This window comes from Falco naumanni, chromosome 3 (genome assembly GCF_017639655.2).
Source record: "Falco naumanni isolate bFalNau1 chromosome 3, bFalNau1.pat, whole genome shotgun sequence".
Classification (NCBI taxonomy): domain Eukaryota; kingdom Metazoa; phylum Chordata; class Aves; order Falconiformes; family Falconidae; genus Falco; species Falco naumanni.
In genome coordinates, this window is record NC_054056.1 from 76,546,468 (window position 1) to 76,571,432 (window position 24,965).

At 42.8% G+C, this 24,965-nt stretch overlaps 1 protein-coding gene across 2 annotated transcripts in view; it reads left to right on the forward strand.

The window, feature by feature from the left end:
* Nucleotides 1-4,862: 4,862 nt before the first annotated feature.
* CLVS1 (clavesin 1) overlaps nucleotides 4,863-24,965 on the forward strand; it is a 106,037-nt gene continuing 85,934 nt past the window's right edge. Inside the window, exons 1-3 of one of the 2 annotated variants that reach the window (XM_040588696.1) lie at nucleotides 4,863-5,304; nucleotides 12,496-12,630; nucleotides 16,633-17,257. In XM_040588696.1, the coding sequence (XP_040444630.1) occupies nucleotides 16,869-17,257 (389 nt within the window). In that variant the 5' untranslated portion in view covers nucleotides 4,863-5,304; nucleotides 12,496-12,630; nucleotides 16,633-16,868. The remainder of the gene's footprint in view (nucleotides 5,305-12,495; nucleotides 12,631-16,632; nucleotides 17,258-24,965) is intronic. The other variant, XM_040588695.1, reaches the window with a different exon arrangement.

The window sequence follows — 24,965 nt, forward strand, 5'->3', positions numbered from 1 at the left end:
GTTGCAACTTGAGGAAAATATACAACAGACTTAGGGAAGTTAAGGAACCAGGAAGTTAACACACTGGAGAATTAACATTAAACAGCATACATATTTCAAGCTTTGAACAAATCATATCTCAGATCAGTATGTTAGAATTCAGATGGAAGCGTTGCTTTTGTGTAAACTGAACCCAATGTACTAAGGAACCAGAAAGCAGCCAGGTTTTTCCCAAAAGGATTTTTCTGCATTAGTTCTGTAACAGCCATCCTAAATCTTCTTGCTGGACACATCTACTTCCTGGACCACTTGCCTCCCTGTGAGCTTTTTTCGTCATGTCTGCCTACCTTAGGTTGTCTTACTTCTGGATCAGGAAGAATATTAGCTCTGATACTCACTTTCTTAGCCAGTAAGGCTAATTTTTACCATGCTGTTCTTTAAAGGCTATATAATTTAGGCAGTAGCTATGCAAAATGTGACATCTCATAATTTATTTCCCTCTGCAATAGGACACTTAATGGTTTAGCAAGATAGTGCCGTTACTATTTAGACAGAGTAACACCAACTTTGTGAGTAATTGAACTCAATAGGAGCAGGTCCCCCTGTGTTTTAAATTTCAGGTATCCCATGAAAAACAGCGCAGTCAGTGCTGCCAAATTAAACCAGCTAAAGACAAGGCCAAACCTGCATCCAACTTCTACAGCACATCTGGGCCTAAAGTCAACATTTCCAATGCCTAAATGATTAGGCTGTTAGGGAGGAACTTGTAGTTTTATCTTTGGTACCAAACTACTCAGCCTGAATCTACACCAGGAACTTCACAATCCCAAAATAAGCCAGCTATGGGATTTAGACCTGTTCAGAGTTAGGCAAAGAGCTGAGGAGGCAAATTCTGTATCGCAGTCCTGAGAGCTTGACTTCACCTGATTCCTGCTGCTGCTCTCCAGCTCTGCGCTGGATCTCCTTGCCAGGTCCCAGAATTCCCACAGAGTTGGGAACATTTCACCTTCACCCCTCTATGTGCTCAGGGCCAAAACTTTGCTCACGTCCCAGTTATGCACTATTCTGAGAGCGGCAGAAGTGGCGATTGCATGTGAACTCAGCAAAAGAGTGAATTCTCTCCATCAAGAGTAAAAATGGCAAAACCTGGATCCTTCTCATTAAATAAATCATACGTACAATCCATTTGCATATGTTTTGCATTCTTGGGTATAAATTTTTAAGTATTTTAAAGGTTCCGGAAACCTGGGAGGATTTATAACATGAATCCCTCTGAACTGTGATCTAAGAGTTACTTCTCCCTTAAGAATAATGATTTATTGGGTCCAAGCAGTTATAGCATTATGATTTTTTAATCTAAGGGGGCTTTCAATGCAGTTACTTTCAAAGGAAATAAAGAAAGTAATTGTAGATTAGGGAAAAAGTATGAGCTCCCGATTAATTATTAAAATTGACTGTTAATTTTAGAAACTTGCAGCAAATTGTTCGTAAAAGAGAATTTAAAGATACAGGGACATCCTTTATTATATTATATCTCAAATTCCCTATTCACAAGCCGTAAAGAACATTTTAAATATTGGAGAAATCACACTGAAAAAGTAAATAACAGTAGATGTGTATTGAATTACATCAAAGATCTGTTTCCCTCCTTATATATGCACACCATTCACAAGCACGAACCCTATAAGGTGCTGTATATTGGTATATTTTTGTGTAATGTAGATATATATCTGTGTTTCAGTCTGAAAGCAGAATCAGAGAAGCTTTCCTCTTCCTTGGATCAATCGTAAAAGAAAAATCAACTCCTTACTGTGCTGAATTAAAATATTTCAACAGTTTTGGGATTCGTCAAATGCAAAAGTATTATCAGAGCTGCAAAAATGTGAAAACTATCTCCTAGCTTCATGGCAGTTCTTGAGACCCAAAAATACAGCTGTGTGTTTAACGTCACTGAGTGAAGACAAAATGTTTTGCAGCAAAAGGAGTAGATTCAATAGAAGTTATTTATCATACCTAGACTACAGAGCAACCAGCCACTCTGCCCTTCCATAGTTTCCTTTATAGATCATGTACATGGATCCTTTTTACTGTTGGTGAAAATATACATTGTCTTTCCAAATTTGTTTTTTCACTGCTCTTCATTAAAACAGAATCGGTATGTCTGATGACAGGGAATGCCAGGTTAGAATAAATTTAATATCAAAGTTCTGTTTTACTTTCAGAAAAGGCTGCATAAAATATGCTCCCCCTTCCAAACTGATCTGTTTCCTCCACGTGTTCAGTCAGTTTTGATGCCTTCAGTAATAAACTGGGATTACGGGCACATTTTTGTCCCCTTAGCTCTGCATATTCAACACTGCAAATGAGAAACGGGTACAGTAGCAGCCTGTGCACATCAGCAAGGGAGTTCCTAATGTCCCAGACATACATACCTTTATGAAACTGAAGGTTTCATACCTTCAGCCCTGCTGTTTCTGAGGTCATAATTTCAGTTGAAGTTCGACAATGGAAAGAATGAGAGGACCTGAAGCATGCTTTCAAAGTACAGAGTAGACTTGGCAGAGAGGAAGTGATGAAGAAGTGAAGTGGTGATGAGACAGAAACCTGAGAATATTTGCAGTGGGATCAATATAATGCCCTGCTGCAATACGTTTAGAGACTTGTTTCTACCATAGCATTGAGCTACGTGTCAGTCATCCAGTGGATCAGCAAGCACTGGTCACTTAACAGCAGCATGTAAGAGGGAAAAACCAACCTCAACTAACAAAGCAAATAAAAATATTAGATCCCTAAATATTAAGCATACATCAAATCTGGCAACCTATTCGACTGCCTAAGGCAGCTGGTTTATAGAGTCATGTTCATTCCATTTAATATTATTAACAATTCCCAGGGAAGTACTGCATAGTTACAGCAGCTAGTACATTAATCTTTATCATATGTGCAAGAGTGGAAGCTTGCAACAGGTTTATGAAAACAGTGTTTATTGTTTTATTTCCAAACTGATCTCTATGCAGAAAATAATGATCTAATGAGACTACTTACTAACTGACTGCTAAATTCCCTGGGGCGAAAAATATTCTCCCATCAAGTGCTGGGACAGATACTCTTGTGAGAATCTTCAGCTCTCTGCCTTTGAGCTGTTGCTTCATCTCTTCCGGTCAATGTCATTGTGTCGCGGGATGCAAATACCTTGTATTCCAGTTTTAAACATGCTGTGGGTTAAATTAATGGTCGTGCATGAAAATAATTCTGAAAGCACAAGATATCTTCCCCACAGATTCCTTTTGCCTTTGCTCTTGAATATTGTGGGGTTCCTCTAAAAAGCAGGTGACTCTATCTGGATGTACACTCTTTCAAATAGAATAAAACCACTGGCTCTTCCCCTTTCAAGGGAAAGCAAAGCTGAAAGGGCTCCTACTGTGTTCACTTTCTCAAACTCTGCTTTCTATATAAGAATATAAAAGCAGCCAGTACTGGGTCAACTCGAAGGTCTGTCTAGCCCAGTGACCAGCAGTAGATGGCTAAGGCAAAGAAGAGCAGGGCAAGGATAGTAATTTTTTACCAAATATTACCCCAGCCTTCAGCAATTTGTGGAACAGGGACTTTCTGAGCCAGAGGTCATGACTTCATGTTAAAAAGCTTTCAATAGTTTTTCTTCCATGGATATGTCAAACCACTTCCTGAAGACTGAATTCCTGTGGAAATTAGTTTTACAGCTTCACTAAATATTTTGTGAAGAAGTATGTCCTTTGGTTTGATTGAAAGGTGGCCCCTAGTGGGTTTCATTTCTCCTACTCCTTGAACTGGAAATGATGTTGACATATTGTTCCAATTTATCTTTCTCATGGTCCTCATTATTATGAGATATTATAAATGATGAAAAAACCACACTGCTGTTTTATCTATACTTACTCATCTCTTTTCTCCATGCTGAAGAATCCCACTTCTTTTAGCAATTTCTTATGCAGAAGTGTTTCCCCATTTTTACCACTTATGAGCCAGTTCTTCACTGTACTAGAACCTTCAGTAACTGACACAAGAGAGATGTCCAAAGCAAAGAGACAAAGGCAGCTGACTTGAATCCACCACTTCCCAGGAATTGTACTCCACAATGTACAGGGGTAGTAGAAGGAGAAATGCACTTTACTGGTACATTCAGTTGGGCTTACTGTGTTTATAAGACCAGTAGGGTGTGAATTTGGTTACCAAGGCCATTAGGTCACCCAAAGTCTTCCAAGCAGAGCCTAGTACAGGTCTTACAAGGCTCCTACAGAGAGTCATTTTCAGGACTTGATTTTAATAAGACAATTTCCTCTCTCCCGTCCTTTCTGCAACACTAGCTAAAGCTTACAGGTCCCTACAACAAAAACGTGGCGATAGTTTTGGAGCTTACAGATATCTGTAACAAAAGAGAGGTGGTACTTCGTGAAGTAGGCAGGTGGCCTGTGGAGCTACTTGTCAAAGGAAATTAGGAAAGGATGTTCTAGAAATGTATAGGCATTCTAGGAGATACTGTAAAAGTTCAAGGAGGACAAACTAATCCTAAAAACACAGGCACCACATTACTGGGGAAATCCCTGAACCTAAAACGCTTGGGAGAGGGTCTGGGAGAGTGCAGGGGTGAAGCTTGTCCTGTCCTTACATTCTTCATTAGACATTGGCTGTGGCTGCTGGTGGTGACAGCACCCTAAGCTAGATTCACCTGTAGTCTGACCCAAACTTCTCTTACAAACCCAGGCTGCCATATTCGTTAAGGCAGCCCATCTATAATACATGGCCCATTAAACTGACCCTTTCTGCGGCTGCCCTGAACGCCGCGGAAGGCTTTGCTCTCCCCGGCTTTCGCAAGGAAAGGGGCGATGCGAGACAAACCATGCCAGCAGGTGAAGGCTGAGCTCGCAGTGACCGGCTGCGCTGCCGCTTTCCCGGCTGACAGCAGCCCGCGGCTCCTTTGTCACCGCTCCCTCGGCGGCGGTGGCGGTGGCAGCGGCGGTGCGCCCAGCCCGCAGGCTGGCAGCGCCGGGATCGCCGGGAGGCAGCCGGGCGGGCGGCAGGAGGGCTTAGGACCCAGGGGGACGGCAGCCGCCGAGTGGAAGGACCCAGGCTTTGGTGCACACGCCTCCTACCAAAAAAAAAATCGTAGCCCCGTGGAGCTGGCGCTCGCTCATTCACAGTTTTCTAGAGAGATCTGAGCCTGAACCTGGGAGCCGGGAGATCTTTCTCACCCACCCAGCGCAACTGCAAGGACACCTACGGGGGGGGGGGGGGAATCGTCCCACGCAGCCCCCCGCCGCCCCACGGCAGGCTGCCGGCGCTGCGCAGGTAATTGGGTTTGTCTTTTCTCGGTTTGCGGCAGGGCGGCTCTCCGCGCTCCGTCCCTCCCCCGCCCCGCCGGGCCCGGGCTGCGGCTTTTCAGCACCGCCGGGCGGACAGCTCCGGCCGCAGCCCCGCCGCGCTGCGGGCAGGGGCCGCTCCCCGCCCGGCCTCCGGCCTCCTGCCTGCCCGCTCCCTGCCCGCTGCCTGCCCGGCCTCCGGCCTCCTGCCTGCCCGGTCCCTGCCCGCTCCCTGCCCGCTCCCCGCCCGGCCTCCGGCCTCCTGCCTGCCCGCTCCCTGCCCACTCCCCGCCCGGCCTCCGGCCTCCTTCCTGCCCGCTCCCTGCCCGCTCCCTGCCCGCTCCCCGCCCGGCCGCCGGCCTGCCCGGTCCCTGCCCGCTCCCTGCCCGCTCCCCGCCCGGCCTCCGGCCTCCTGCCTGCCCGCTCCCTGCCCGCTCCCTGCCCGCTCCCCGCCCGGCCTCCTGCCTGCCCGGTCCCTGCCCGCTCCCTGCCCGCTCCCCGCCCGGCCTCCGGCCTCCTGCCTGCCCGCTCCCTGCCCGCTCCCTGCCCGCTCCCCGCCCGGCCTCCGGCCTCCTGCCTGCCCGCTCCCTGCCCGCTCCCTGCCCGCTCCCCGCCCGGCCTCCTGCCTGCCCGGTCCCTGCCCGCTCCCCGCCCGGCCTCCGGCCTCCTGCCTGCCCGCTCCCCACCCGGCCTCCTGCCTCCTGCCTGCCCGCTCCCTGCCCGCTCCCCGCTCGGCCTCCGGCCTCCTCCCTGCCCACTCCCTGCCCGGCCTCCAGCCTCCTGCCTGCCCGCTCCCTGCCTGCTCCCAGACCAGCTCCCTGCCTGCTCCCCGCCCGGCCTCCTGCCCGCTGCCTGCTGCCTGCCCGCCTCCTGCCTGACCTGCCTCCTGCCCACTCCCTGCCCGGCCTCCTGCCCCCCGGCCTCCTGCCTGCCCTGCTCCCTTCCTTCTGCCTGCCCGAGATCCCTGACTCCTGCCCAAATGGGTCCCTGCCTGCTGCCTCCTGCTCGCTCTGCTCCCTGACTGCCCTGTCTCCTGCTCCCTGCCTTTCCTGCCTGTCCTACCTGTTTCCCTGCCTCCTGCCTGCACTGCTTGCCCTGTCTGCCTCCTTCCCCTGCTCACTGCCTCCCCTGTCTCCATGTCCCCTGCTTGCCTCCCCTGCCTGCCCTGACTCCCTGCCTCCTCTGCCTCTTACCTGGCCTGCTCCCTTCCTGCCTCCTTATCCTGCTCCCTGCCTTCTCTGGCTGCCTCCCCTGCCTGTACTACCTCCCTGCTCTCTGCCTCCTTCCCCTGCTCCTTATCTGCCCTGCCTCTCTTCCTTGCCCTGATCTCTGCCTGTCCTACTTCCCCTGCCTGCCCTGCTTCTCCTCCCTGCCCTGCCTGCCCTACTTCCCTTACCTCCCCCTCCACCTCTGCTTCCCCTGCATCTCCTCGCTGCCCCTATTCCCGCTACCTGCCTCCTATCTACCCTGCCTCTTCTGCCTCCAGTCCTCCTTGCTCTGCTTCTCTGCTTCCTGCCTTCCTGTTTTCTCCTTCTGTTTATTTTCCTCCCTGCCCTGCTTCCTTGCCTCCTTTTCTCCCTGCCCCTGTTCCCCCACCCCTCCCCCACCCCACAGAGCCCCATTCCTCACTTTCTTCCCCCTTCTTCCCCTCCTGTCTTCCTTTCCCATCACCAGCCTCAGCCTTTCATGAAAGAAGGGATGGGGGCTGGAAAACTCAGCTCAGCAGCTCAGGCGCTGGGCAAGCAGGGGAAAGAGCACAGGTTGGAAGGGAAAGTCCAGATCAAAATTTGACACCAGGGGAGAGGTGAGAGGGATGAAAGGGGAAGGGTTAAACCTGGGAGTTAGAAGTGAGAGGGATGAAGGGGAAAGGGTTAAACCTGGGAGTTAGAGGACCAAGTAAGGAATCCTACCAAGTGCCAACAGATAGGAGCTTGCCAAAGAGCAGCAGATACCTGTTTGCTTCTCAGCAAATTGATGCCTGTTTTGACCAGTTATATTCAGCCCAAAGGGGGATGAAGGATTAAGGGGAGGAGGGAATGTGCTGGGTTAGTCAAAGGTTTGGCTTTCCCAATGACAAACAGTGATGGATAATGCGTGAGGAGAAGAAGTGAAGTGAATCATGCCTAACCTGTGGATCCCTTTTGCTGCAGGAAATCAAGAATTAAGTTGTGGGCTCTGGAAGCAGTAAGGGTGTTCAGAGAGGGCTTCATACAGAAAATAAACACAAAACAAATATTGGCTGGAGAAACCGCATGTGTGCTACTGGCTTGACATTAATTCTGTTTGCAATGATTTAATCCTGGGAGGGTGGGCAAGGTCATAGGAGAAAGAAAGGTTTCCCTTTTCAAAATGCTGATTCCTCAATCTAAACAACTCCAGGAATAATGAAGTTACGGAGCAGATGGCTTCTCACTGCCCACCGCTAAACAATGACTGGATCGTATTTGGAAAGAAAAATTAAATTACGGAAAGGCTGCTTTCATGTGCTTTCTGCTTAATCAGATGATAACATGTATTTTCTCCAGTATTAAAAGTTAATGCAATGCCAACATCTAAATGACATATTATGCAACAGTATTATGCCAGGCACTGCATAGCAAAGGTAAGGGTTGCTTTTTTCATATAACGATAAGCCAGATAAACTTACAGAGCTTTCCCTGTTTTGCAGTCTGTATCCCAGCTTGAAGTTTACAGGGGCAGCTTGTGTTGTCAATGTAATCAGGTCTGATATGTATCTGTTACAAAATGTTGCCAATTATTTTAAGAATTCTGTTGACTCATCCAGCTCTGAAAACTATTGAATATTTTCTAAAAATTAGACTCTTATAAAGCATATGCAAAACAATGAGAGATATTACAGCCTTTTCCAAAAACCTTCTTACTTTATTGTATCATCATTTATAACTTAAAATCTGGTGCAGAGACCAGATACTCTTACAGTGAATTGCACTGAGTGCTGCTAAGCAGTAGTGTAAGTAGTGTAATTGAGTTCAGCAATGGAGGAACTTCAGAATACACCCCATAGCACTGGGTCATAATTACTTAAACTCTATGTGCTTTGAACACAGACATTGTTTTATTGAAACATACAACAGCAGCCTCCTCATCTTCTGAAAGAGGACCATGTCAGTTAAAATATGAATTATCAATCTCATAAAACGATGGACAATATTTACTTCAAACTAGAACTGCAAACTAATGCACTTGTTAATTTAAGTGTGCAGTTACTGAAGCAATTGTGCTATTATTGGGCAAGCAAGTATTATTTTCTCCAGCAGCCCATTGCTGGGGTATCTGGCACATACACAAACAAGACATGACAGTTAGGTCCTACTAGCAAAAAAAAATAAATATTAAGCCACATCAGTCTTTTATGGAGTGGGAAGTTCAATGAACAGAAGTTCATCTATTTGCTGGCAGATGAGTTGTAAGTCCTTTCTCTCTTCATATAACACTGCTCTGAGGACTTAGTTTGAGAATTTCCACAGTTGGGATTTTTTTTTGTGTGTGTTTTTTTTCCCCTTCAATAGGATTTATAGAAATAAAATCCTTAACTCTCATATGTTCCTCACTGAGAAAACAAACTCACAAGCTATTATAAAATTATATGAAACTCTATTTCTATAATTTTGGGAGAAGTATCTGTGTGCAAATCTGTGTGTTTGTGTTCCAACTTCAATAAGGATAAGAGAAAAAAACCAGAATTGCATGAATTCCTAGGTGCAGAAATCCCTCCCTCCTTTCATTCCTTCCTTCCTTGCCTCCCTCCTTCCCTCCCACCTTTCTTTCCTCCTTCCTTCCTTTATGCCCCTGACTTTCCCTTTTTCCCTTCCTCCCCGCACTGCCACCGCACAGGATGCCACAGATGCCTTCCTCTGGCATCACGTATAAAACAGAATGAAGTCAGCCACCTGCAGGGCAATAATACATCACCATTGTATTTCATATTTTTTAAAGGTACTTTAAATTTTTAAGTAAAATTTAATAAACTTCATGTTATTTCTAAAGATATAGGATGAAATAGCTCAATGGTACGTTTTGTTCCTTCTTCTGTATATCTTTGAGCAGATGTTGTAACACAACTTCTGTAGTGCATTTAGGGATTTTTCAGACACCAATATTATGATCCTGTGCTATCAGATTACTACATATAGCTGAATTATGAGTCTCGGGGGTCACAATCCATGTTTTGCATATTGCTGATGTTTTCTGCTGCAAAAAGTTTCTTTATTATTAGAGGAAGTGACCTCTGTCCAATAGTGGCCAGGATGCTTTTTGCATGGCGATGCTTGGAGTAATTCGTGACTAACATGGAAGTTCCTCATATTCTGCTGCTCCTTTGACATGCCACAGGTCAGGCCTTATGTTTCCATAGGGTTTTGCAGTTTATCTGTGGTTGTTGAATACCAAAAACATCAAAATCATGATTTGGAGCAAAACTGAAATAATCTTATTAAGTTCACAGGTGCTTTGTTTAGCTACTTTATTTACAGTTCCCCCCTTGGCATGTGGTCCTATTCCTTAATATTCAGGTAGGCAGTAAGTTTTGCACATTTCAGGTCAAAAGATAATGAGGCAATTTTTTTGTTTTACGTCTGTTAGACAACCTTGTCAGTCTCTCCTCATGCCTGTCAGCTTGCAGCAACAGCAGGACAGCTGCAGGTCAGTGTTGCAGATGTACCTGCCCTACGTACTGTGCAGAGAGCTGCAAAGGTCTGTTGAGTTGCTGCTGTGTTTTGTGCTGTGTCATGGCTAAATTGCCACCACTGGACAGCTAGATGTGGCCCGAGGGTAACCTGTAACTGACTTAAGCTCACAAGAAGATTGTGTTATGAGGGGAATAGGAATGTGTGGTGTATTGTTTTTACTGAACTGACAGAAAGGTTAGTTTTTCTACCTGAGTGAGGAGATTGCATCCTGGGAAAGTGTGAGAACCTATCAAATTCCACATACAGCTGTTACAGTCACAAGCATTCACTATTTTCATATCAAAGAGAAGGAACAATTCCCTAGTGAAAGTTTATAGGAGCACCAGAACTTGAAGGAGAAAAGCTTGTATTTAACTCATTTAGGTTCACTGGGAGATTCTAGTCCATTAGGGAAAGGCTACAGGGAAGTAGATGCTCATAATAGTCAGGACTGGTAAGGCCACATCTGCAGTACTGTATCCAGTTCTGTGCTCCTTAGTAGAAGAGAGACATGGACATAGGAAAGAAAGTCTAACAGAGGATCACAGATATGATTAAGGGACTGGAACATCTGTTCTATGAGGAAAGGCTGAGAAAGCTGGCACTGTTCAGCCTGGAGACGTGAGGGCTCAAGAGGATTTCACTTGATGTGTAAAATACCTGAAGGGACGGTGCAAAAAGGATGGGGACAGGCTCTTTTCTGTGGCACCCAATGACAAGACTAGAGGCAATGAGCACAAACTGAAACCCAGGAGGTTCCCTCTGAAGATCGGGAAACACTTTTTTGCTGTAAGAGTAACTGAACACTGGCACAGATTTCCCAGAGAAACTGTGGAGTCTCCCTCCTTGGAGATACTCAAAAGCTGTCTGGACACAGCTGTGGGGACCCAGCTCTAGGAGGCCTTGCCTGAGTGGGGATTTGGACCAGATGCCCTCCAGAAGTCCTTTCCAATCTCAGCCGTTCTGTGACTCTATAATAACCTGAGCAGCAGTCAGGCTATTTGACTTGGGATATGAGATAAACCTGTTGGGAACCCCTACAATGGGGTTGCTCTTTGCAAAAACAAATAAATGCTACATTTTTGGGGCCCTGACTGTGCCACTGAAGTCTAGGAGGATTACAGTGGGGACACTGGAAACATTGCAGCCTACCTCTCCATTTCCTTGTGTGCAATGTGGCTTCACATTTGTCTTATGATGCAGAGCATTATGCGTAGAGGGGAAAGATTGCCCAGATGTTAATGTGTAAGCATGTGGCTCAGGAGACATATGGTTGTTCCTGGATCTGTGAAATGTATCCTCCATGATCTCAGGCAAATCATTTGGGGCTGTAATTCTCCCCACTGCCTGTGTAGGATGCCAGGATCCCACAGCCAAGGACGAGAGTCCGTTTTTCTCATCACTCTTTTGAAATTAGTTCATGGAGCTGGGGTATGTCCGTTTCTATGCCCGAGTCCTCCATTTCCAGTGCAGATTCCTACTAAGGTACCACAAGGCCACCAAGTGCCGTAGGAGCTATTCCTATAAGCACAGCTATGGATTCATCCTTCCCTGCCCTTACGGAGCAATCCCTGCTAAGCAGAACATAGCCTCAAGATGTTTTCCACATTTAACATCAAAATATTTTTTAAGAAGCAATTTAATGAGATGACACCCACACTCTGAGATGAAATCATTCTAGAATACCATTTTCCCTCCCTCCCTGCCCACTTCCTTCTTTTCTGGCATGGTTTTAGAAGCTAACGTATGTATCAATGCTAGAGAATTAGGAATTATATAATGAGATAAATCGTAACAGTGATGCCTATTAATATCAGGTAAGGATCAAACCCTAGTACCTTCCCCATTTGAAAGCTGTGGTAATGAAATTTTACACGACACACAGCTTTGGACTGAATGATAAAAATGCGCTAGACAGAGGCGACCAAAATCTTTCTGGAACCAAAGTGCATGGGGAAGGGCCAAATGGACATGAGAACAGTGCTTCAAGATACAAACGGTGTTGCAGGGACAACCAAGCAGGCAGGAACAAAATGATCCAGACAAGCATCATCACTGAGAGCAGGTTTTGGCCGATTTTCCTGGGGACATAGAGCAAATCGGGGTTGAATGCTGATCCAGAAGCTGTCATTGAAAAGAGGGCAGTAAAGCACATTAAGATTTTTGGATGGAAAGTGCTATATATAATTCCTTAAGACCTTATTTTCATTTTAGTTAATTAGTAAGTATTACTATATATTTTATTTTCAGGGTCAGGCAAAAATATAAGCTGTTTGTCGGAAGACTATCCCAGTTTCAGTATTTTACCCATTCTAAAGCCACTCTCTGTCCCTTGTCATTCCCTTGTTGGGACTGAAAATGAATAAGCCAAAATGGTGTGCAATGCCACAATTTTGGAGGAAATTTCCATTTTTTTCTGTACTAATATGCTTTGTTTCAAACCTCTGTTAATTATTTTTCCATGTTTAAAGCTGGTTTTTGTTCCTTTTGAGGGACGATTTATTGTAAATGGCTGTGAAAAGACATTGGGAGAGCAAATAGGGAACAAAGAATCACAACCCAGAAAAACAGCTGTTGAGACTACAACAAAGAGTCTAGTGTGCCAACATGGAGCAACAATATTCAAGGTAAGGGAAAAAAAGGCAGGCATCTTCATTTGGAAAAAAAAACAAAACAAAAAACCAAACAAAACCAAACCAGAACAAAGATGTTTACGTCTGAAAAATTGGTAGATAGATCAGAGCTGTACACAACACCGTAAGAGAAGGAGAAATTGCCATGTGTGGGAGGGGGTGAAAATGGAGAAGGTGCTTCTGTTATACCCTTGGGAATCAGAATAAATCAGTACCATTTGAGAAAGCACGATGGCAGTTAAACTGGGTAGCTATGGAGCATTAAATTTATTGTCAAGGTAAGCAGTGGGAGAACCAAATCATCCACTGATGTAAATCAGACGCCTTGAAGTCAATGGTGCTAGAGTGGATTACTAACCCCATGATTTGTGCTATGGTTCAGATACTGACAACATTGTTCATACAAATTTGGATTATTTGAAGTATATAACATTACACCAATGAAGTATTTTAGTACATTCTGTACCAGCTGATAATCAGGATAATCTATAGGGCCTCTCCTGTAAGCTGTAACCCATAGCTATTTCTCAGCTCACTATCAGGAAACTCTGAAATGCATTAAAAAAAAATAATGTATCTTTCGTTAGACTGAGTATTTGTATGTTGCTTTTTGGCAACAACATCTGGCAGGAGAGGACCTTATCTCCCTCACCTTGGGATCATCCTGGGCATGAAGGGTGCTAATACATTTAAATCAGGTAAAACCAGTAGGAAACTTCAGTGAAAACAAGCAACAAAATTTTTTACATTAAATGCCTGGGAGTCCTGTAAGAAAATCTGAAGGGCCAGACTTTATCTCCTTGGTTTAATCCCACTTTCTTCTGAAGAAGACTGCAGTTGACCTTTCAAGAATATGCCTTATGTCCACAGATACCTTTTGTTGGAGGCAAGAGTCAGAAAAGGAGCAGAGGAAGGGACAGTTTTACTTCAATAAACTCATAAAAAAAGATGATCCCAAGGTTGGGGGGGGGTGTGGGGGGGTGTCAGTTAACTGCCACAAGTCCTTGGACCTGTTGGAACAGGTCCAGAGAAGGGACACAAGAACGGTCAGAGGGCTGAAACACCTCGGGGCTAGAACACCTATGAAGACAGACTGAGAGAGCTGGGATTGTTCAGCCTGGAGAAGGGAAGGCTCCAGGGAGACCTTAAGGCAACATTTTAGTACTTAAAGAGAGCATATAAGAAAGTTGGACAGAAACGTTCTACAAGTGTCTGTAGTAATAGGACAAGGTCTTAAACTAAAAGAGGATAGGTTTAGATTGGAGATGATGAAGAAATTCTTTACTGTGAGGTTGGTGAGGTGTCGCAGCACTCTCCAAACTAGCCAGCTACAACAAGGTCTTTTACCACCACATACCAACATACTCTTCGTGCCAGTCCCTCTGCTGCCTTCTCCTCATCTCTCCTCACCCAGGGCACACTCTCTCTTCTCTCTGCTTCTTTCTCCTCTCTCTTCCTCAGCTGCTCGCTCTTCCTTGGCTGCCCAACCTCTTAACAGAACCAGCCACAGCTGCACCTTATCTACATCAGCCAACCCACCGCCCCTGAAGCCAGCTCACAGCTGTATGTTATCAATGTTAATTAACCCAGCTCCATTCCTCTACAGTGAGACACAGGAACAGGTTGCTCAGAGAAGCTGTGGATGTCCCATCCCTGGAAGTGTTCAAGGCTAGGCTGGATGGGGCTTTGAGCAAGCAGACACAGTGAAAGATGTCCCTGCCCATGCAGAGGGATTAGACCATGTGATCTTCAAAGGTCCCTTCCAACCCAAACCATCCTGTGACTCCATCATTTTGTGATTCTAAGTCACAGGAACTCCAAAGGTGTTCCAGTTCATACTGGGACCTAAGACAGAGCTGATGCAGACCCTAGATAAGCTCCTTGCTCCCACCCCTCTGCTGAGCACCCCTGAGCACAAACAGCCTCCTTACTGTACTACCTGTTAGAACTAGGGAGGGAACCAATCCTTACACTACACTCCCCCACTAACAGTGTCATGCTTAAATACAACTAGCTCCCTAACTAGCTCATGGAGACAATTGTAACTAAAAACATGATCTATGCAAGAAAATGCTAATGCCACCATTGATTTCAGATCTTAAGCACAAAATATTGGCCTGTTTTCCTCATGGCCTACATAAATTTTACATCAGTGGAATCCAGTTGATACCATCACGGCTACCGTAATTTGGTCTAATAAAGGCAAGAGCAAAGCATATAACTGTTACTTTATTTTTATATGTGCAATCCACCTTTAATATATCTCTCATTTATTTACAAATTGAGTAACCTGCACCCACAGATTATCCCTCAAAACTTCAGGGCTTGTTTTTCTGGAGTCATTTGCACTCTGTAGTGTCTTGTCAAAGGCAGCCGTCCTTCTTTCCTCCCAGCTCTGCCTTTTCCACTGTTTTATCAGGCTGATCCATCACCGGATACTCTGCCCTGTAGATAGCTCTTCTCAAGCTTCTCAAGATCTTCTCCAGATCCACAGTGAATACCAGAGGAGGCTGCTTAACAAACTTTCCTTCGTACCCACAGACAAGTCTAATGCACATTGCTGTTAAATGAAAAGCTTTTCTCCTGCCACAGATGTCCTTTAAGCGAACATGCAGAAACTCTCTGTATTCCATTTTCAGGATCTCATCCAAGGTTTGCAGCTGTGGCATCTAAAATGTAGTTTTTGTCAGTGAAATGTAAGCTCACAAATCGGGGGACTTGGGCATCCCTTTTGCTAACTGACTTGCAGGTACTGCAGTGTAACTGAGCAGCCCCTGGATGAAGAAGTGCTCTGGCTGCTGCTCTCCCCTTTGATTGAACTGAGAATTCATAACCTTCCAAATAGCTTTCTTCAAATAACATGAAGTATGTCTTTCACTGAGGGATTCCTTTTTAATTTTTAAAACCAATTTTTATTTTTCAGAAATTAGAGAGAGAGAGAGAGAGAACAGTTAAGGGTGGTGGGGTGGGATGGTGGGGTTGTGTTGGTTGCTTGTCTGTTTTTGTGATGGCTGAAAAATTTGATGGATCTTGATCTTTCTTCACACACATATCATATTGGAACAGACCTTGATCTTATTTCACACAAATGTAACCACACAGACTTCAATGACAGCCTCTTGCTAATTATGTCACTGAAATGTAAGAGGTTCACTGTACCATTTTGCTCATACAAAACAGCTTAAACAGCTTTTCTTCTAACACTTGTAAAAACAAATTCTGGGTAAAGTACAGGAATGAAAATGAAATTCAGAACTAGGTATTCAGGAAAGCTGCAAGACATGGAAAAAAGGGGTTTGGAATAAAATACATGTCTTTTCAAGTAAAACACCAACCTTGTCGGATTAGATTCATCAAACTCTTTATTCATGGAAAGTTTCCCATGAAGACGTGTTAAGTCTCAATGGGAAATATTTTCAGTGAGGTTTTACCAAGGAGAAAATACCCCTATGTGTTGGTGGAGATTTTGTGTTTGTTTTTTTTTTTAAAAATCAGTTTTGCATTCAGCTAGGGGGCTAATTCAAGGATAGCTATGAGCTGATAGTATGGGTGATAAAACCAAAGCAAACTGTTGTTATACTTAATATAAGTCTCAATCTGCATACTTAGGAAGCTGAAAGGTAGACCTTGTTAGGGATAGAGGAAAAAAATTGCTATTATTTTTGCTTTTGTCATCCTGGGCTTGAAGCTATTGAATATTGGAAGTCCCACACCTCTGTAAGACACCTTTGCAAAGTGTAATAAAAAAAAAAAGTCTGTCAGTAATTTGATACAGCTTGGTCTTAATTGTCAATTAATCAGATTGCCTTTCTGAAAACTTGAATATATACATTCAAGATGTTAGTGATTGCCTTATCTTAAATGCGCCATTCTGGTATCCTCTTACATATGAAGCACACAATACGGTTTTATTGCTGTGTAAAGTTCAGAAATGAATTAGTGTAAGCTTTATATACATATTTAATGTTTCTTTTATATTTTTGCTTTTTCTTCTAGTAAGTGATGGAATAGACAACATTTTTCTTTGGATGGATTATACTACATGTGAACTGACCGTTACTCTTCCTGCAAGAATAAGAAAAGCCCTTCGCTTTCATCTGGTAAATACCAACTTGATATCAAAAAGCTGCTGAATGGCTGACACTCACAGCAGACCTTCAACTGAATGGGATCAGCACTTCCCCTACTAAAATATCTGAAGATAAGGATTTGGAAAACACGTTTTTGCAGAGATGACCCATTTACAAGCTGGACTTAGTCCAGAGACTATAGAGAAAGCCCGCCTGGAACTGAATGAAAACCCAGACATTTTGCATCAGGACATCCAGCAAGTCAGGGACATGATCATCACAAGGCCTGACATCGGGTTTTTACGTACAGATGATGCCTTCATCTTGAGGTTTCTCCGAGCCAGAAAGTTTCACCAAACTGAGGCCTTCAGACTGCTGGCTCAGTACTTCCAGTACCGCCAGTTAAATCTGGATATGTTCAAAAACTTCAAGGCTGATGATCCAGGAATCAAACGGGCTCTGACAGATGGGTTCCCGGGAGTACTGGAAAATCGCGATCACTGCGGCAGGAAGATTCTTCTGCTTTTTGCAGCCAACTGGGATCAGAGTAGGTAAATGTAGATAGTGTCCTTATCTTTTTACATACACTCACACTCAACTTGTAATGGAGTATTTGTGACCATACTTGAAGCAGCAAGGCCATTTTCAGTAAAATATTTCATAGCCATGAGTCTATTTCATTAAAACTTTCATCTGATGTGATCACTTCTCATTCTTCAGACATAAGACCATTGAGAAGTAAGGGTATAGCAGTGTGTCAGATAAGTAGCTCATATTTTTTTCCATAAACATTGACAGGTTTTGGCCAGATATTATCCATTTGCTACAAATACATTGATGCTTATTATATAATTACTTCAGTAATATCACAGACTAGCTGAATAGGTTGACAGAAAGCAAACATCTCAAAACATATGGGGGGTCTCATAGCTTTCCTGGTGCAGAAGGAACTGACCATATTTATTCTGTCTCCAGACTTCTTAACAGATCAGGGTTTTTTGTTTTAACCTTTTCAGGAATTAAAGCTTATGTTATGAGATTTCCACAAACTACATCATCATTTCTACACACTCCGGTTACTGTATGCTTATTAGTGTGATAAATGGGAGATTAATGTAAAGCGTATTTTCTGTTCAGGTCATCTTTACAGAATGGTAAAATATCTCCCAGCCATTGTTACAAAATTATGTCCTTAAGTGTTAATGTGATTAGTCAGCTTTCACTATTTATTTGAAGTGATACAGAGAAAAGAAGCTGGCCCAGGAGTATATGTTCATATAGTCCTCTCCATCAGAAGTCATTCCATTCTATTTTCCCTGCCTTCATAGTGAGACAAGGAAACGTAATCAATTGCCACGTGTTCTGCTGATTTTTTATAAAAGCCAGAAAGAAGAACAAAATTCTGATTCAGGTGTTGAGTATCATAAATTCTAATGAGTTCCAGGTAGGATTTTGTCTTAGTACAGTCAAAAGTTGTCCATGAAATTGTCTCATCCTTACAAGTCAATAGTTTGGAGATTTGAATTTATGCTACAGAAATTACTAGAGAATGACACACATACACCTGCAATTTTTCATGTTAGTTGTTTTCTGGGAAAACCTTTCCTCTCAATATGAAAACAAATTTCAGAAGTGTTTCTGATTTTCCTTTGCCTGTACAGATCTGGTAGATAAATGTATGGAAAAAGTTACAGAAATGTAACTTTGCATATACAAAAGTATTTGGTAAAATCCAGAACTGAAGCCAGAGATAAAAGCCCTATTGACTACAAAGAGGCCAGCAGTTTATCTCCTGTCTTTCTGAACTGTGAGCTTGCCTTTCTTCCAACCACAAAACCCTTCTTTTAGCAATTGGCCTGGAAAGAAAGGTGAATGAACAGGTATCTTGAATTAATAGAAAGTATCAGCTTTAGAGGACAGAAGCACTGTGGCTCTGCTGGTTGCATTAAGGGATTTAGGTATTATATTGAGTCAGCTTTGGGTTTTTGATCCCTCAACAAAATGAATCCTTGTGATTAACCTCGTACATCAGGCCCTGCTCTTGGAAAGCTGGGAGTGCTACTTTCTAAGCTCCTGCAATGAGATTTTGACAGAGGATTGATTCCTCTCAGATTTTGGCTCAAATTTTCTGCAAGTCCTTTAATGTGCATCCATGTATATGTGTATATGTGTGTGTGTGCAAAACCCAGTGATCCTGCATGCAAGATACCTTGTTTCTGAAAATGTAGGTTTGACCTTCAAAGAAGAAAAGCTGAAGTAAATAGTATAGATTATACTTTCCTAAGGCTCCTCAGTGAAATTAAAAATCATAAGCAAATTTTACCTCTGTTCAGCCACTGAAGCTCAATTCCTCTATGGATGCAAAAGACAAGAAGTGTCATTTCTGTGGGCTTTTGTAGCGCTCCAAGTGCAACAGGGATCTGGGACATGATTTGGGCTGTTAGTAAATAAAGGGATGACCTCTTCCTTCTTTTACTGTCTAAAGGTGTCAATAAGAGCAAAAGCTGTTAAGGAATAGGAAACAATGAGTGAAATGTCCTATTAAGCAGCAGGGAAGCAGGTTATTGACCAGAAGAAATGTATTTTCATATACATTTCACAAAAAAACTCAGTCATTGTGTATAAGTTACATACGTGTATCTAGGGCAACCTTTCTGTAGATGTGTCTTCAGTGATGGCAAGATGTTTACAAGCTTGCATTTCAGCCAAATGTTAATCAAATCAATTCATGTGATGCTGTGATGCTGACTTGCAAGAATAAGACCTCAGCCTTCAGCATGTCTTTCCTAACTAATATCATTTGCAGCTGGCTGCATCTTCTATTTCTTTATGATTAAATCATAATTTTTAAGGGATGATTTATAAAGATATCATATTTTATAAAGGATCATTTAAAATCAGCGTAACTATAATCCATAAACTGATTTTCACTTCAGACATTCTTAGCATTTATACTCCTGGGAGTATGTTGGCTGTAGAGATCACATATCAAGGAAGCAGAAGCAGCCTCAAACTTTTGGTCTTACATTGAATTTTAAAAGGAAATGTCATTAGTTGTGTAATGTGATTGCTTGGACAAATGAGATCCAAGATGCTTTTAAGGGGTCCTCTGTATCAAAGATAAAATTTCTGTGTGAGCTTCTAGAAACATTTGTAATTTCAGCTTCAAGAATGTAACCGATAGATCAAACATCTCTAGAAACTAGGTTTTAATTTTTAGTCTCAATGTTTCCAGCTTCAGCTTCCAGCTGCTGTATTGTGTTAGTTTAGAGGGACCACAAAAATCTGACAGCTTCCCATGTTTGTACTTTTGTGTCCTGACCACATCATTTTTTAACCTACTTTTGAATTCACTGGGGATGCGGCACTCTAGGGTAAGTTACTGTCAGGCAACAAAAAGATAATACATGAGCTACTCTACAGCAGTGGTTCTTCTGTTCACTTTTAACCATGGTGAATGTACCACAGCTGACGCCCTTTTTCTTGAGGACAAAACAACCTTGTGTTGTCCCCAAGGTAAAAAGGTACTTGTCGACATCTAGCACAGCAAAGATAATGTTCTACAAAGTATTGCCCTAGCATAATGTCTTGCAATATATTAATGCTGCTGAGGCTTAAATAGGTTGAACTTCTTTACTCTCAGAATTAGGAAGATTTTCCAGGTTGCTAATACTCTTCATCGTTCTTTTCTGGACCTTTCCTATCATTTCAGTGTTGTTGTTAATGTACAGAGGGATGAACTGAACATGAACTTCCATTAATAAATCATCATGTGGTAGCGCCATCTCTTCTGTTCAGTAGTTTCCTCCTTTTAGATGGATTGTCACTTTCTTAGCTACTCTATCACATTTTGAGCTCATGTTCAGCTCAAATCTGCTTCCAAGTCACTGTTTCCTAAAATACAAACACCACTGGTAAATGTGTCATACATTCTCATCCATAATGTGGGCACAGTCTAGCATGTGATTCACGCTCTTCTGCAGAGCTAAACTTGTCCTCCTTATCAATTACCATTGCATGGGTTTTGTTACATCTGTAAAGTTCACTGTCGAGAGTTTTATTTTTGCTTCCATATCGTTGAAAAAGATAATAATTACAGTTTTGACCAAAACCTTATTGATGACTAGTTAAAAAACACAAGGAATGTTAATTTTTATCGTCAGATCACTAGCTGAGATCTATCATGGTGCCAGGGTTTCATTCATTTAGCATGTGCTGCATTGGTTCAATTTTGCTTTGTTATTTTTTACAGGTTTCTTAGAGATGATGCATTACTTTCTCTCTAGGTCCTACATAGTATATTTTGGATCTGTTAGTTAATGTTAATCACACATGATACAGAACAGAAAACTTCAGAAGTACTGAGTAAGTGAAAATGAGCAGATTGATTGAAAAGAGATCAGATTAGTTCAGCACTGAAGGAGAGGAAAAATGTTGAGCTATATTACTGTACACTAGGGAACCCATGCAGGGGAGGGCCATCATTCACTTTGATCAGAGCTCAAGGTATGAAAAACACACAAAAAACCTCCAAACCCCATAAAGACTTAACATATACCACTGCTTATGGAGCACCTTATTTTTAAATGGAAATCATGGAGGAAAAAAACCAGATAAGGATGTCAAACTGATCTTGTCAGGACTTTTCTGACAAAATAATTTGCATCATAAGAATTCCCAGTTTCTAAAACAAATAAATGCGCATGTACAGTCTTGATGAGACCTGAACCAGGATTTCATGTGAAAACAAATTGCCATTTGCTGGATTACAAATAATCTTTCTCACACTTTTTTCACTTCATCAGTCTCACCAAACCTAAACCCTCACTCCTCTGATGCACCTCTAGTGAAACTGAAGCCTTTAAAGAAGTCAGATAAAAGTACCTTTTTGGCTGTTAGATTGAGGAAAGCCTTCATTGTCACAGCTGTTCCTAGGTTTGCTACTGCCTTCTAATATACCCTGCTTGTACACCAGGGAGATGGGGGCTTGAGTGAACAAGCAATTCAGCAGAAGGTGTTCATTAATCTTCCAAGTAAAGATATTTCCTTCAAGGTTGTTCAGCCAGAGTAAAATTTATTTCTGTGTAGAGACCCAGCAGAAAGACTATCCCAAATCATGTTGCTCTACGAATACAGCCTTGAGGTAAGGGGGCAGAAGGTTGCCCATTTTCTTTTGTGGTAAAATGGTGTTTAATTTCTGTCTTCAGTCTGGACTGTTGTGTCTTAAAAGCTGCCACATAGCTCCAAAAATTCTGTAAGTCAGATGGAAAAAACTGCTGCTTTGTTTACAACATATATTCCCAGGTCAGCTGCTAGCTATAAATTCTCTTCTATTAACCAAGGAATCTCAAATGCCAGATACTTACTATTCTGTAGGAAAGTGTATTGAGATAGGCTAAAGGGCAAGGAAATACTCTGACATGGTAAACCAACAGCTATAAATATTTTAAAGGAGCACAACAGAAAAAATGATGTCCTTGCTGAGAATGCTCAGTGGTGTAATTATAAGGATATTATCATCTGCAGATCCTGTTGGTATAAATTAATATGTCTCAAATGCTGATTATTCCAATATATTTCAAGGATAATCTCAGATGCTTAATAGAATATGAAGGAATAAACATCTGTTGAGACTGATTTACAGTCACAGGCAAACTGCGGCAATAACTCAGCCTCATAGCTGTTTATTATGAGAGATTACAGCTGAAATATGGCCAGCCCTAAGACCAGGATGATTTTTACACAGCAAGTCTTGGGGTTTGGTTAGGAGGTAGTGTTTCTGTGTTGGGAGATGCTTACAGTAATGCAGATTGAGGTGGTGTTTCAAGCATTGCATTGAGTAATAAATAGCTTAGAAGCACACTGTATTAAAAATAATTCATATTACATTATTATATTACTGAGCCAGTCTGAAACGGTAGCAGAATTCGGGGTGGTAGAGGAAGGAAGTGTAGCATAAGCAGAATACTCGTTTTGAGGAGTAACAGATGTGCAAATTAAATGTTGGACAAAGAAGACGAAAAGGAGCTCTGTCTTGAAATGTTTTAATTTGCTTGGAGGCGGCAACCTAATTCAGTTAGTACCATTTATTATGAAGGCTGCATTTGGGAAGGCAATTGTAGTCCATATGAATGACAGAAGGATGACATACACAAATGACAGTCCTGGGTAGTGCTGAGAAGGGAATCAAAGAAGAGAGGGAAAATGTCTGAAAAAGAGAAAGAAAAACAACAGCTGTGAAAGTTAGGAAGCATATGCTGAAGAATGAGAGAAGCCGAACTGAAAGGGGGGAAAAATCAAGTGTGTGTGTGTGTGTGTACAAAGGGGAATGAAGAGCAAACTGGAATGTGGCTCTATGCCACCTCCCTTCTGTGGAGAAGAGAAGCCAAATCTAATCCCCAAGCTTTATAAACGGGAGAGAAGGACAGCCGATTAAGGAAAATACACACACAGGTAAACACATGTACAGAACAAACACGTATATGCACATGCACACACACACACCGCCCCCTTCCTTCCCAGACTGCCTCAGAAGATCCACATTTTGTGTGAAGGTTTATGTCTCCCTGACAGAAAAGAGAAACTGCATACAGTCATGATAGCATTTGTCCCTTGTCCCTAGAAAATGACCCATACTCCTATGTGGTCTGTACGTGTCATTCTCACAGCTGGATTCTGCAAAAGAACATTATAACAGAGCTATAGCAACAGAACAGTACGAAGCCAAACAATGTGACATCCCACTTGGCTTTTTGTCCCTTTGATCCTTGGGAACAGCTGGTAAACATGAATGAATGCTCTTATAAATAGAAGGTTTTTGGGGTGAGACTTCGTAGGAACAGATAAAAATATTTTTTGTTGGAAACATTTCCTAAATCAAGTTTTCTAAATATCTACTATTCCAATCAGTTTCTAACTTGCCAACACAATTAAAAGGAGCTAAGGCAAATTCATGCATTGCAGCAGAAACAGACTGCAAAGAGTCAGATGAGGAAAAAACTGCAATTTTCTGACTAGCTATTTACCAGGCTACATGCAGTCGAAGCATCAGAAAAGAGTGGAGCTACTGAGCTGGAATCTTTAAATACATTTGGAATTTTAAAATTCTAATACTTTCTTGATACGTTATTTCCCTAGGCCATCGTTTATTTTAGACTCTTTCATCTGAACTCTCAGCCTCTATATCAATTGCATTTTACATAAAGATAGTCAGTTTTTTCATCACCCCCTGGTAGATGCTGAGCATCCTCTACTTCCAGCACCCTCAGAGCAGCACAAGAGATGCTTAGGAACTGGTGGCGTTAGCAGGATGTGTGATCCCAGAGGAGTTACAGTGAACAGCATGAGCTCGGTCAGGATGTGCATGGTGTGGGGCACGCTGAGCCCCATAAAATGGCCAAACAGCACATTGGAGGCAACTCCATCCTGCCACTATGGTCACTCTGCTTCAGGGTGCTTGTCTGCTGTGGTGAGGCTGGAGGATGAGGGAGGCAGCTCCCATGGCTGCACTGCTGAGAGTGCCCTCAGTATGTATCTCTGGGATGCTCTTGATAATGTGAGGGAAGAAGAGGTACAAGCACCTGTCTACCACAGGCACCCAAAAATTTAGCAGAGCAGCCAGAGGTGAAGGCCAGAGGAAAGGATGGAGGAGTAAAGACATTCCAATAAACCAACCTAAAAATGGAATTGTTACAGCTCTTCTGTACAGGATATTTTGCCTCTTTTGACATGGATAAGCCAATAAAACAGGTGGAGCATCATAATTAATATGCCATGACTGGAGACTTGATTCCTAAAGAGAAGAAAATGGAATCACTCCTTGACAAAAAGGACATTTTTGTCTTAAATTCTGATTGCACTCTCACAGTTTTTATTTTTAATAAGTGCAGCAGCCACAGAGGCAGTAAAAAGCAACTATCCCTTGCTCCCAGAGCATGATAATCTCAGCTCTGGAAACTTCCTGGAAGGTCCATTTTTAGCAAGGCACAGAGGGCAAAGCCAGCCAGTTAGTCTCCTGCTGGAACTATTTCCTATGTAACTGCCTATTTTCTGCCCATGCTGAGCAAACTTGCATCAGTAAAGATTAATTTTTCAAGGCAAGGTAGTACGTAAATATCTTCATTGGTGCTTTTTCTTTATAGAAAGATGGCATCGATTCTCCACTTCTCTACTGCAGACACACAGCAGATGACACATGTCCCTGCATGCGTTAACGCATCTGGTGCCAGTTAGCTTTCCTATATGCCATATAAATCACAG